General features: G+C 36.4%; 1 protein-coding gene across 11 annotated transcripts in view; it reads left to right on the forward strand.

Annotated features, from left to right (window-relative positions):
- TTN (titin) overlaps positions 1-12716 on the forward strand; it is a 276227-nt gene that overhangs the window by 110559 nt on the left and 152952 nt on the right. For all 11 annotated transcript variants that reach the window (XM_027556470.1, XM_027556566.1, XM_027556480.1 and 8 more), the window contains 19 exons: positions 731-1135; positions 1594-1656; positions 2015-2092; positions 2701-2778; positions 3364-3456; positions 3685-3765; positions 4789-4866; positions 5263-5346; positions 7577-7660; positions 7885-7965; positions 8111-8191; positions 8366-8449; positions 8698-8799; positions 9229-9330; positions 11121-11201; positions 11390-11458; positions 11688-11771; positions 11930-12013; positions 12573-12656. In XM_027556470.1, the coding sequence (XP_027412271.1) occupies positions 731-1135; positions 1594-1656; positions 2015-2092; positions 2701-2778; positions 3364-3456; positions 3685-3765; positions 4789-4866; positions 5263-5346; positions 7577-7660; positions 7885-7965; positions 8111-8191; positions 8366-8449; positions 8698-8799; positions 9229-9330; positions 11121-11201; positions 11390-11458; positions 11688-11771; positions 11930-12013; positions 12573-12656 (1896 nt within the window). The remainder of the gene's footprint in view (positions 1-730; positions 1136-1593; positions 1657-2014; positions 2093-2700; positions 2779-3363; positions 3457-3684; positions 3766-4788; positions 4867-5262; positions 5347-7576; positions 7661-7884; positions 7966-8110; positions 8192-8365; positions 8450-8697; positions 8800-9228; positions 9331-11120; positions 11202-11389; positions 11459-11687; positions 11772-11929; positions 12014-12572; positions 12657-12716) is intronic.

Below are 12716 nucleotides of genomic sequence, written 5' to 3' on the forward strand. Positions count from 1 at the left end.
TTAGCAGTAGAAATAATGGCTATTTTATATTGGTCAAATTCCAGGAAAGAAACCTTGGCAGATGTTTATGTAGCCTCTTTGCAGTAGACACAGGGAAAGAAGTGGTTAGGGCTAGAAAGGAGGGATCACCTCTTACTATTTCAGCTGTAGCTAACACAGATATTAAGGATCATATGAATAATGTTAGCCTTAGTATTTTTAAAGTTGTCATACAAAAGAAATTAATTGATTTAGTTACAGAATTTCAAATATTATCTTTATTAAACTGACTAAAGAGTTATATTCAATATTAAAAAATGTAGCTTTACAATTAGTACTGTTTTTGAAAGAAGAATTGGAATTGTAAGTAGCTGCAGAAATATTAAATATAAATTCCATATAATGATCAAAGATTAAGATATTCCATGGGAAAAAAAGCTAAGAGTTTTACAAATTGGAGCTCCCACAAAACAATGGAAGATGTGTTCATTTAAGAATATTTACTGAATGCCATTTTGTACACATGGGAAGAATTCTCAGATTAAGAGTAGACTGTCTCTTGTCCCTCCTGATCGTGTTCCATAATCAACAAAAATTTAAGCAGCACCACAACACAAAGAAAACATAAATAATCAAATTGATGCTAAAATCCGAGATGCTGATATTGCTAAATGACATCGACTTTGTTTAGTGAAGTAATTTGTGTGGATATAATTAATATGCTAATCTTTTCTTTTTAAATTTATTTTAGCACCTGAAATTATTGATGTATCCTCCAAGGCTGAAGAAGTGAAAATAACGACCATAACCAGAAAGAAAGAGGTTCAGAAAGAAAAAGAAGCTGTGTATGAGAGAAAGCAAGCAGTCTACGAGGAGAAGAAAGTTTACATAGAATCTTTGGAAGAACCTTACGATGAGCTAGAGGTGGAAACGTATACGGAGCCATATGAAGAACCTTATTATGAGGAACCAGAGGAAGATTACGAAGAGACCCAGGTAGAAGCTAAGAGGGAAGTTCATGAGGAATGGGAAGAAGATTTTGAAGAAGGGCAAGAATACTATGAAAGGGAGGAAGGTTATGACGAAGGAGAGGAAGAGTGGGAGGAGACTTACCAAGAGAGAGAAGTCGTCCAAGTTCAAAAGGAGGTTTATGAAGGTATGTATCAGTTGGGTGATTTATTTTTCTCTTTTCCTCATTGTTGCTCAGTTCTATTTTCAAGGTTATTAACCTGATTCGTAATGAATATGAAATAGATGAAAAGACCGTTTCCATTTTTAAAGTTAGAAATCTCTAGAATCTTTAAAGAATTATTTTCTTCAGAGTTACTTTCATGCTTTGTTATTGTAAATTGAATCATTTAGTCCTGTTACTAAGACTGAATTCCAAGTGCTCTTTTCTAGTGTGGAAGTTCAAGTTTTAGTTTTACTACCTTGCTATCTCTGCTTGATCTTGCTTCTAAATCTGGCCTGAGTAATCCTGTTAGCAATAAAGATCCCAAATGCAATAATTTACACAGTTGTATATTATTCTTAATTTACATCATTTGCAAACTGATACAATTTATTAGAATTTACGTATTCAACCACTCCTTTTTATTACTGTTTTTGTTAAAGAATCACGTGAGAGGAAAATTCCAGCAAAAGTACCTGAAAAGAAAGAACTTCCACCTCCTAAAGGTATGTAATTGGAATTATTTAAATAGATCATATCATCAACACCATGATCATGGCTTGCTGGGCAAAGATGTATGAATCACAAGTTTAATCCAATAGACACAACTTCTTCTCGAAGCTTCATTGTATCAATGATTTTTTTCTAAGAATATCTACCTACTTCATTTAATGTAAACATAAAAAAGATGATAAACAGATTGTTGTGGTAAGCATAAAATAAAGCCAAAATACTTGAAGTACAGAAGCTTGTACTTGAAGTTCAGTGCAACAAACTTATCTCTCTCTCTAAAAATGAAAGAAGAAGAGAGACTATTTTAATAGAAATTCTAAAAGTACTGCAATTTTTTTAAAATGCTTACAGTTGTAAAGAAGCCTGTAGTTGAAAAAATTGAAAAGACTTCTCGAAGAATGGAGGAAGAAAAAGTTCAAGTCACCAAAGGTATTATTATTATTTAAAACATTTCATGCTTCTGGGTAGTAGCTGAATTGGTGATTTTTTTTTCCCCACCACATTATATTTTTATACCTTCCAAATATTCCATTGTTGTTATTCAGTCACTAAGTCATGTCTGACTCTTTGTGAACCCATGAACTGCAACACACCAGGCTTCCCTGTCCTTCACTATCTCCCAGAGTTTGCTCAAATTCATGTCCATTGAGTCGATGATGCCATCCAACCACCTAATCCTCTCTTGCCCCCTTCTGCTTTTGCCTTCAATCTTTCCCAGCATCAGGGTCTTTTCCATTGAGTCGGCTCTTCGCATAGGTGGCCAAAAGTATTGGAGCTTCAGTTTCAGCATCAATCCTTTCAATGAATATCCATTACGTACATCTATTTTTCAAAAAAAATTTTCTCTGTAAATTGGAAGGAATTTGACTTCAAAAAACTGATAATAAAACATTTCAAGTACCATGTACACAAGTAATTGTTTACTAATATATAGTCACATGTTAGTTATTTATATAGTCCTCTAAATTAAGATTTTTAAAATTTTGTGCAAAACAATATTCTTCACAATACAAATATATTTGTACATATTTTTTAAGTACCTGAAGTTTCAAAGAAGATTGTTCCACAAAAACCTTCTCGGACTCCAGTGCAGGAAGAAATTATTGAAGTGAAAGGTATACATCTTTGTCTTTCAGCTACAAATTTTAAACATTTTTATTTATGTGTATGGATATGTGTACATATATTACTGAACAGTACACAAATATGAAATCACCAAAATAAATACATGTTATATATTATATAATATACATTTTATGTTGCACATTTATATAATTTATGTAAATAATAACTTTGTTTTTAGTTTCACTCTAAAATTGCATAATTTCCTAATTAAGGAAGGATTTGTGTTTAATCAGTAGTTCTCTAACTTTACTTTGCAGTGTTTTCTATTACATATAATATTCCCATCCTCTCATTTATGTAAATAAGCCCTAATGGCTTTGGGAAAACACCGCATCACATGTGAAGAAGTTGTCTCTATTTGATTCCAATTTAATAGTATTTGATAAAGGCTGCATGGTTGTTTGTCCCTATAGATCAAAACATGATTTGTTTCCTCGTCAATACTGAATTTGTTCTTAAGCTATCACATTAACCCACTCATTCTGCAACTAAAAACTTAAATATAGTATACACGCCATGTATTTGATGTCTTTTCCTGGAAAAAGAAATACTAATGTGAAATACTCTCTTTGAAGTACCTGCTGTACACACAAAGAAGATGGTTATTTCAGAAGAAAAGATGTTCTTTGCTGCTCACACAGAGGAGGAGGAGGAGGTGTCAGTCACAGGTACAAGGCAAATTTGAATATGGGGCTCAATTGGAAGGGCTTCAGATGGATTTTTATCTCTCTTCTTATCTAATCTGTGTTCATGTAGATATTTCTGTCTCCTTGTGAATCTTTGTCATCTTTTCATTTCAGTTGTCTGTTTTAATTCGTATTTCAATATTCTTTGTAAATTGCAATATCACCTACAGTACGGCATACCAGGAACTAATATGTACATTTTTTTTAAAGTCCCTGAGGTACAAAAGAAAACTGTTACCGAAGAGAAAGTTCATGTTGCTGTTTCCAAAAAGATTGAACCTCCACCCAAAGGTATTAGTGATTTATTCCAAGTTTAAAATCCTTTAAAAGTGTCAAAGTAACATTTTTTAAAAGTTCCAAATATCTGAATCTGTTACTATTAAATAATAGATTTAGTCACAGTCCACAGACCTACAGCCACTATATACAAAGGAAATCATAGGCAGGTGAGAAGACCCATGAGGAGGATACTAGAGGAAAGAATGACAATTCACAGCAGCTCTGTTTCCCACTTCACTAAGCTTATGATCCAGTGACCAACCATTTAGAAATAGAAATACAGTGTCCTGGAGCAAGCTCCTACCAGCTCACGAGAGCTGATGTTAAGTTTTCAGGAATTGGCTACCCAGCATTTAACACCTCCATGATTAAAAAATTATATAAAATTAAATAAATTATATTTAAAACTATGGTAATAAATGCTCAAAACTCATTAGTTCCCCCTTTTACTATGACTATGTTTCCGAGGTTATGTGGATTGCCTCTGAGTTGTGAAAATACTGGATCATTTTGCACTACTTCCTGTCCCTTCCAAACTCCATGACAGTGACATCATTATCAGTAGCCAGGATGCATGTATTTGCACCACCATGAAAATTGGAACTTGGAAACTGATCCAGACTACAAATTAGGGCTCCCGTCCCCGCCACCACTGACCCTCTTCTCTGCCCAGGCAAAATGTTAAACATTTAGGATACAAACATTATTTAAGATAATTGAATGCAATTGTTCTAGTGCAGTGACTTTATAAAAGTAAAATTTCTAAAACTGGTGTCTGAGAAACTGGCCCTCATACCTCTGAGGAAGGGGCATTCCAACCTGTTTCTGGGAAAGAAGAGATTCCATAGGTAAAAGTGAGTGACAGGCACATTTTCTAACTAGCCCCTAGCCCATTGCCCCTAACCCTTGATTATGACACGTAATTTTGTTGCCTTCAATTGGTGTAAAACCAGAATATATTTTCTTTAAGCCTCAGAACAATATATGCCTTGTCAAAATGCACAGTTTCTCAAAAACAACCCATTTTTTTTGAAGTCCCTGAGCCACCCAAGAAACCAGAAGAAGTGGTCCCTGTTCCTGTTCCTAAAAAGGTGGAGCCCCCACCAGCCAAAGGTAGAATCACGTTTTTGAAAAATATTTGTAGTGTCTATCTTCTTATAGCTTTTTCTGTTGGATCTGTGTGTTAATGAGATAGCATCTGTAAACCAGTTGTAATATAGTTTAATCCTGTGTATATTGATTTCTTTAATTTGTGGTATATGTTATACAAATGTCAGTAACACTTTTAGACTCCAGACCATGCTAATTTGGTCTTTGTCAACTTCATGTAATATATGTAATGTCTCTACGGTATCGTACTTAGCATGTATTTTCATCACAGGTAGAGAGAATTAAATTACTTCCTAAATTCTTTCACTCTTACTGAGGATTTATGATTTAACGTAGTCTTAAGTGTCTCAGAAGGAGACTAGAGTTCTCAATATTGTTTCAACAATCGTGTCTTTCAAGTTCCTGAAGTTCCCAAGAAACCTGTGCCAGAGGAGAAAAAGCCAGTTCCCGTGCCCAAGAAGGAGCCTGCTGCTCCCCCAAAAGGTACACCAGACCTGATCACAGGCTGCCCCTTTGCTCCAAATGCCAGTGCTTCGTTTTACACAGTCTTCGTACTTACTTTGCTGTCTCTCTGGTGTCTTTGATGTCCCTAGTGTTTTTCGTTTGTTTGTCAGCTTTGGGGCTCTACTCTTGACATACATTATTTATGATACTGAACGACAGAAGTCACTTTTAAAAAGTAGCTATATCACACTGCTATCTTAAATTTTTAACATCTTCCCTTAGAGAAAGAAAAAGTATTTGTGAAATTCATTTTCTACAGGGCATGTTTCTAGGAAAAGCTCTTTCACTCCTCAGCTATGTGACCATTTCTTAATTTAAAAAAAAAAAAAAAAACACTTTCATGAGTTATGAGAAGATAAAGATTAATAGGAGGGAGTTTGGTAGAACTGAATGTTAACAAGGTAAAGATGTTGCTGTGTTACTGGTAACAGCCACTCTTCTGAAAAGTCAATAAGGCCTACTCTTAAATAATTGGAAGCATCAACTTTGGGCAGTTACTTTCACCATATTTCTCTAGACATTAATTGAGCATAGGCACTTGCCACAAATGTTGCAATTATCTAATTAGTGAGTGAAGGGATCTTGCATACATGTGTGTTTGGATTGAAATGTGTTAATTCTGGCTTCGATTTTGGATTTGGTTGGCGTTGGGGGTTTTAGTGATGGACACTATTTTATGGAGGTGAGGAAGCAACAAAACTGCACACATCTGGTCAGTTATAGAGATCCAGTATCATCCAGCTTGAAAGAAAGCAGGCTCACACATTTTATGTAGTGTTCTCTTTTGCCTGATTTCTCAATTTTCCATTTTCTTCCTGAATCAAGTCTGCTTCTCTGTTTCTCAAACTCTTGGCTGTTTCAGCATCCTGGGGGGAGGAGAGGTATTCTTTTTTTTTTTAATTGAAGTATAGTTGATGCACAATACTATATAACTTTCAGGTGTACTATAAAGTGGTTCACAATTCTTAAAGGTTATACTCCATTTATAGTTATGGAATATTGGCTGTATTCCCTGGGTTGTGCACTGTATCCTCGTAGCTTATTTTATATATAATAGTCTGTATCTCTTAATCCCTACCCCCGTATTGCCCCTGCCTTCTTCCCTCGCCCCACTGGTGACCACTAACTTGTTCTCTATATCTGTGAGTTTGTTTCTTTTTTGCTGTGTTCACTATTTTGTTTTTTAGATTCTACATATAAGTGATATCATACAGTACTCATTGCTGACATTTCATTTGGCATAATACCCTCCAAGTTCATCCACGTTTTTAAATGGCAACATTTCATTCTTTCTTTTATGGCTGAGTAGCATTCCATTGTAAAAATATACCACATCTTTATTCATTCATCTAGAGATGGACACTTAAATTGTTTTGCTATCTTAACATTATAATTCTGCTATAAACATTGAGGTGCATGTATCTTTTCAAGTTAGTATGTTTGTTTCTTTATAGTCTTTTTTTTTTTTTTAACCAAATGAACACTTCAGTGTCATATTGAGAGGACTAGCCTAGCACAAGAGTGTTTCCTGAGTTTTGTAAATACTACAGGTGCACAAGCAAATTAAAAAAAAAAAACCCAGAAGAGAAATAGAAAAAATTAATAATGATATATATACAACCATTCTAATGACTTATTGGTCTAAGATGTGAAAATGTTAGTCACTTAGTCGTGTCTGACTCTGCAACCCCATGGACTGTAACCTGCCAGGCTCCTCTGTCCATGGAATTCTCCAGGCAAGAATGCTGGAGTGGGTTGCCATGCCCTTCTCCAAGTCTAAGATAGTCTTGGGTAAAATATACTCAAAATATATATGTTGTTACAGATTCCAGTTCTCAATACAAAGCATAAAGAGATTTTTCTGTATACTGTATCCATACTCTATATTGTTTCTGTAATTACTGATTTTTTATCAAAAGTATACCAATATATAAAGAATAAATTGTGTATACATACTTCTGTGTATATAACTCTCCTTTTTAGTTGCCTAAATGTCTCTGTAATATCACATAAGACATTTATCATAGCCTTTAGAACACTGTATCATGGCCTTTAGAACACTGTATTTTAATTTTTTGCATTATTTTGCCTATACATAAAAAAATCTATAACAGCATTAATGAACTACATAAAGATTTGTGTTCATGCTTATATCCATTCATGAAAGTGATATCTATCTGAACTAACATTGTATTTTAACACCTTTAAGTTCCAGAGGTGCCCAAAAAACCTGTTCCTGAAGAAAAGGTTCCTGTTCCCATTGCAAAGAAGAAGGAAGCTCCACCAGCTAAAGGTACAGTGACTTGCTTAGTAAGGAAGCCCTATCTTTATGTCTTGAGTATAAAACATTTTTGTGTTTAATTATCTGTTCATTTAGTTTAATTCAAAATGAATGTTTTATGGTGTAAGAATTCAACAACATTGTCTGTCTACCTGCCTACTTTCTTACAAAATAACTGTGCATAAGCTACTTTGGAAAATTCAAAAGGCAACTCTAAAAATTAATGTCTTTTCAAGTTCCTGAAGTACAGAAGAGGGTTGTCACAGAAGAAAAAATAACCATTGTCACTGAAAGAGAGGAATCTCCACCACCAGCAGGTACCCCATCCCGTCTCCATGAAAGAAATGTGTCTTTTCTTCAGGCTTCTTTAGTTGCATGTCTTCATTAGTGGGCCTGCCAGTTCTATGTTGCTCATTTTCTTTGCCTTTCTGAGAATTTTAAAATCAAATACTATCCTTTAAGTGCCAGAAATACCAAAGAAGAAACTTCCCGAAGAAAAAAGACCTGTCCCTCGGAAAGAGGAAGAAGTTCCACCACCAAAAGGTATTGTCTCTCTCTCTGTCTCTCCAAGAACCATCTTTACAATTTTATGTTCCAAGGCAAATGATGATTTTGTTAGTTCTGTGATATGTGTGGATCGTGAGTGTGTATCTGTGTTTGGTGTTGAGCTTCAGTGAAATAACACTCAAGTTCTGAAAGTGGACCATGTTTTTAAAGTACCAGCTGTGCCTAAGAAACCTGTCCCAGAGGAGAAAGTTCCCGTGCCAGTTCCAGTCGCTAAGAAAGCCCCTCCTCCTCGAGGTAGGATTTGTTTCATGCCTCTGACAAAAATCCTTGAGCCAGTGAATTCTTTTTCCTACCTGATGTCTTCTTGTACTGACCCCTTGTCTCTCTTCGGATAGAATTTCTATGTGCATATACTTGTGATACGTAACTCGTTTCCGACTGTTAGGGAGAGTGGTATACTGGGCAAGTCTTCCCCTAACTTTAGGGAGACTCTTGATTAAGACTCTTGCTTTTTAAGCTCTAATTTCAATGCTTTCTTAAAGCCGAAGTTTCTAAGAAAATGGTCATGGAAGAAAAAAGATTTGCTGCCGAAGAAAAACTATCGGTCACAGTTCCTCAGAGAGTGGAGGTCATGCGGCACGAAGGTATATAAACAGGCGTGAGGGGAGAAATGAGTTTGCGTGTGTTCCCTGCAAGTCTTTTCTTCTTGCCACATCGTTTACTTTAGAAGTTGTCCTGAGTATTGTCTGTCTATTGTAGCCTCTAAGACTGTTTTGTGTCTGCATTGGTCCTGAATCATTCTAAGAAAGTGAATGGGATGGTGAATGTGGGATAAACGTGAACGGGGCCACACTTGGGCATAAGTTGAGTATTCTTCTCGGTCGTGGGCTCTACCATCCCCTCTTCTGAAACCAGCTCTCTCCTTGTTGCAATGAGGAAGTCCTATGAAGCTCCACCCCTAAGCAGATAGAAGGACATCATCCACCCATAGGGAACATGTGGTTATTATCAGAACTTCAACGGACTCTTCCGGTGGAATTTAAATTAAATCTCATCTTTTAAAATATCTGCAGAGAAGGAATGGCGTTATTCAGAAGAAGAGGAAAGAGTATCCGTTTCAGTTTATAGAGAAGAGGAAAGAGAGGAGGAGGAAGTGGAGGTTACAGAATATGAAGGTAAACAATGCAAATAAGCTAGTGATGACCTGGAGTCTTGATAAGCTGTTTTCCTTCACAGATTGTGTACTCAGATTAATGAAAGTGATACAAATTCAGTGAACATCTACTGGCCTTATTTGATGTGTCTTTTGATCAAACTGCAAGATTTAGAAGCATTAATTAAACATCCAGTGTATTTATTGTCCACCCCCTCTTAACTTGGCTATGTAGGAGACAGGGCTTCATATTTAAACAGGTAACTAAAGGTCCAGGTATCTTCATATACAGTTACCCTTTCAGTAGATGGGACTTGGTTTCAGTATGGTGAGCTGAATGTAGACTAATGTCTAAAACATAGGCAACACAAAACAGTGTTGATAGCATAACTCAATAATGTGGCCTGACTCACATATTTTAAATGAACAAGGAATTAGATGACCTTATTGGCCAGGTTTGAGAGTGAAGCACTGAGCACGTAGGCCTTTCCAGCGATCCATGTATGGAGAGAGCAATCATGAAATATCTTTTATTAGATCAGCCTGTTATTTAGATGTTCGCATGCCTATAATGTTAGTTCTCTATGGTTTAAGGACTGAGCAACAAGCTTTATTTCAACCTTTTTAATGAATTAAGACAGCCCTAGGTTTGCTGCTAAAGTTCAGCATTGTGGCTAAAGCAGTATATCTGAAAAAACTTTACTAAGAAAGTTTTAATGTACCTCTGCTTTAAAGATTAATCAGCAAGTTTCTTAATAAATGTACTGTCTTCCTAATGAAACGGTGAATAGAACTGTACAGTCAGATGCCCTTGAAATACTAATCAAAGGGGTCCGGCCTCTTCCCCACTTGGAAGGAGACACCATGTGAAATCCAGATGTGCAATCTTGATGGAAAGCCTTAGAACAGAGAACACTTGACTCCCTGGAGGAAGCCCTCCAGTTCTGTTGTGCTTCCTGGGAAAGGCCGAGACGTCAGGCACAAGTCAGGAATCTGATGGATCCCAAGGGCCCTAGCCCTTCTAGAAATGTTTGGGAAAGCTTAACATGTACACAAGGAAAGTTCTCATTGCATGAATCTAATTTCAGCCTTTGACAGTATGCATTATAAATTTCTTTTAGTACTATAGACTCTAAATTAAAAGGAAAGACACCGCAGGATATTCTTATGCTTTCATTAAGTCCAGAAGATTTAGGGGAAAGATAGGTAGCCTATTCAGTTTACTCCTAATGTTCATAACTAGATCTCTCTATTCTGTAATTAACCTTAGACACCCAGACTCAAAAACCACAGGAAGACTGTTAACCTTGTTCACCATCCCTACTCTTGTAAAACTGGGCAGTGGGGAGTCCTGATTCCAAGTTCTCAGCAGGTTTTTCCTATGTAATCCAGGTCTTTTCTTTCTTATAAACCTACTTACAATTCTTCAAGTATATATTTCTGCCCTGCGCCTTCAAATCTAGTGTCATCGTATTTTTAATACTTGTCTTCAAATTCCTGTGTTCTTGTTAATTCAGCCACTAGAATTGTTCTTATGTCTTGTGCTTGTCCTGTTCTTCCTGTGAATACAAGCATTGTTATCTTTATGATACACTGTAAAATTAAGTTACCGAAACAGTCTCTGTACTCTTTATGAAGGCATGTGCTTTGATTAAAGTCTTCTTCTTTGGGTATTATAAATGAGAACACCCAGGGATTTGGCAAGTGTTAAACTTTCACTATTTACTTATTCTTTGACTTAATAAAGTACAGCTAAATTTGAACATGAAAAACACGACAGGCTTATCTTCTTTAAAATTGGTATCTTTAAAGTGATGGAGGAGCCTGAGGAATACATTGTAGAAGAAGAGGAGCACTTTATTTCTGAGGAAGTGGAAGCTGAACCCGCCGAAGGTAGACCAGCTCTTAGATTAGCTCTAGCCCCTGTGTGTTGGGCTTGTCCCATTCTAAATGTTCTCTTATAGTTAATTCATTGCCTGTATTGCAAACATCAGTAAATATGTTTAATTTAAAAATTCCTTAAATTTTTATTAAAAATAAATCTGGACATTTCTACAAATATATTTTATAATCTTTTCAAGTGCCTGAGAAGAAAATCATACCCAAACCGAAAATTCCTGCTAAAGTAGAGGAGCCTCCACCAGCTAAAGGTACAATTCTGTCTCTGAGAAATGGGACCCATTTGTCTTCATAGCTATAATGCTTTTAGTTTGAGTAACTGCCTCAGTTTTGCCAACTTATGTGTAAACATTTTAACTGACTGTAGTCATTAATGTTTGTGTAAATGTTTGATCTTTCATAAAGTGAGCTCTTTGCCCCAAAAGAATGGCACTTCTTCTGCAATGCAGACTAATATTCTTAAACCTCATATTTCTAAAGTTCCTGAAGCACCGAAGAAAATTGTGCCAGAAAAGAAAATTCCTGCTGCAGTTCCCAAAAAGGAAAAGGTGCCACCCACCAAAGGTATATTGGGTTTTCCTTTATTCTTAAGTAATGCCTGTGTTTCAATCTTAAACTGATACATTCTTCAAATTTTTATGACATTAACAAGAAATAAGTGTGCCTGTGTTTAGTGTTTTTCACACTTTTGTGTCTGACCGTGTCGTGCAATGTCTTTTAAGTGCCAGAAGAACCAAAGAAACCAGTTCCTGAAAAAAGGGCTCCTCCCAAAGTGGCTAAGATAGAAGAACCTCCTCCCACCAAAGGTAAACGAAGCCCCCAGCACGGCAACTGGAGACATGTCCTGTCTTTCGTCCTCTCACGGCTGTCCTTCAGTCTCTCCTTCTATATGGAGGTTATTGGTGTATGTTGGCCGCAGTGATGTATTATTGCCTTGTCTTTGGTGGGTTATTACTCACTTGTTGTGAAGCTTATTTGTGTGTACCTTGTAAAACTGTATTCTAAAATCACATAAGCCTCTGGCAAATATACTTAATATAAGTGATGCTGAAGCTGAAACTCCAATACTTTGGCCACCTGATGCGAAGAACTGATGCATTTGAAAAGACCCTGATGCTGGGAAAGATTGAAGGCGGGAGGAGAAGGGGACGACAGAGGATGAGATGGTTGGATGGCATCACTGACTGAATGAATGGACATGAGTTTGAGTAAACTCTGGGAGTTGGTGATGGGACAGGGAGGCCTGTAGCCCATGGGGTCGCAAAGTCAGACGTGACTGAGCGACTGAACTGAATATACTTAATACACTTTTTAAAATTCCACTTAAAGTAATACAACTCCATAATCCTAAAATTATCTTTCAAGTGACTGAGAGGCACATGCAAATTACCCAGGAAGAAAAAGTTCATGTTGCTGTTACTAAAAAAGTGGAGCCTCCAAGACCAAAAGGTACATGCGGCCTTTTGATACCCAGAATGTTCTGCTTACCCTCTTCTCTTTACCAAATAC

The sequence above is a fragment of the Bos indicus x Bos taurus genome, chromosome 2 (assembly GCF_003369695.1).
Source record: "Bos indicus x Bos taurus breed Angus x Brahman F1 hybrid chromosome 2, Bos_hybrid_MaternalHap_v2.0, whole genome shotgun sequence".
NCBI lineage: Eukaryota > Metazoa > Chordata > Mammalia > Artiodactyla > Bovidae > Bos > Bos indicus x Bos taurus.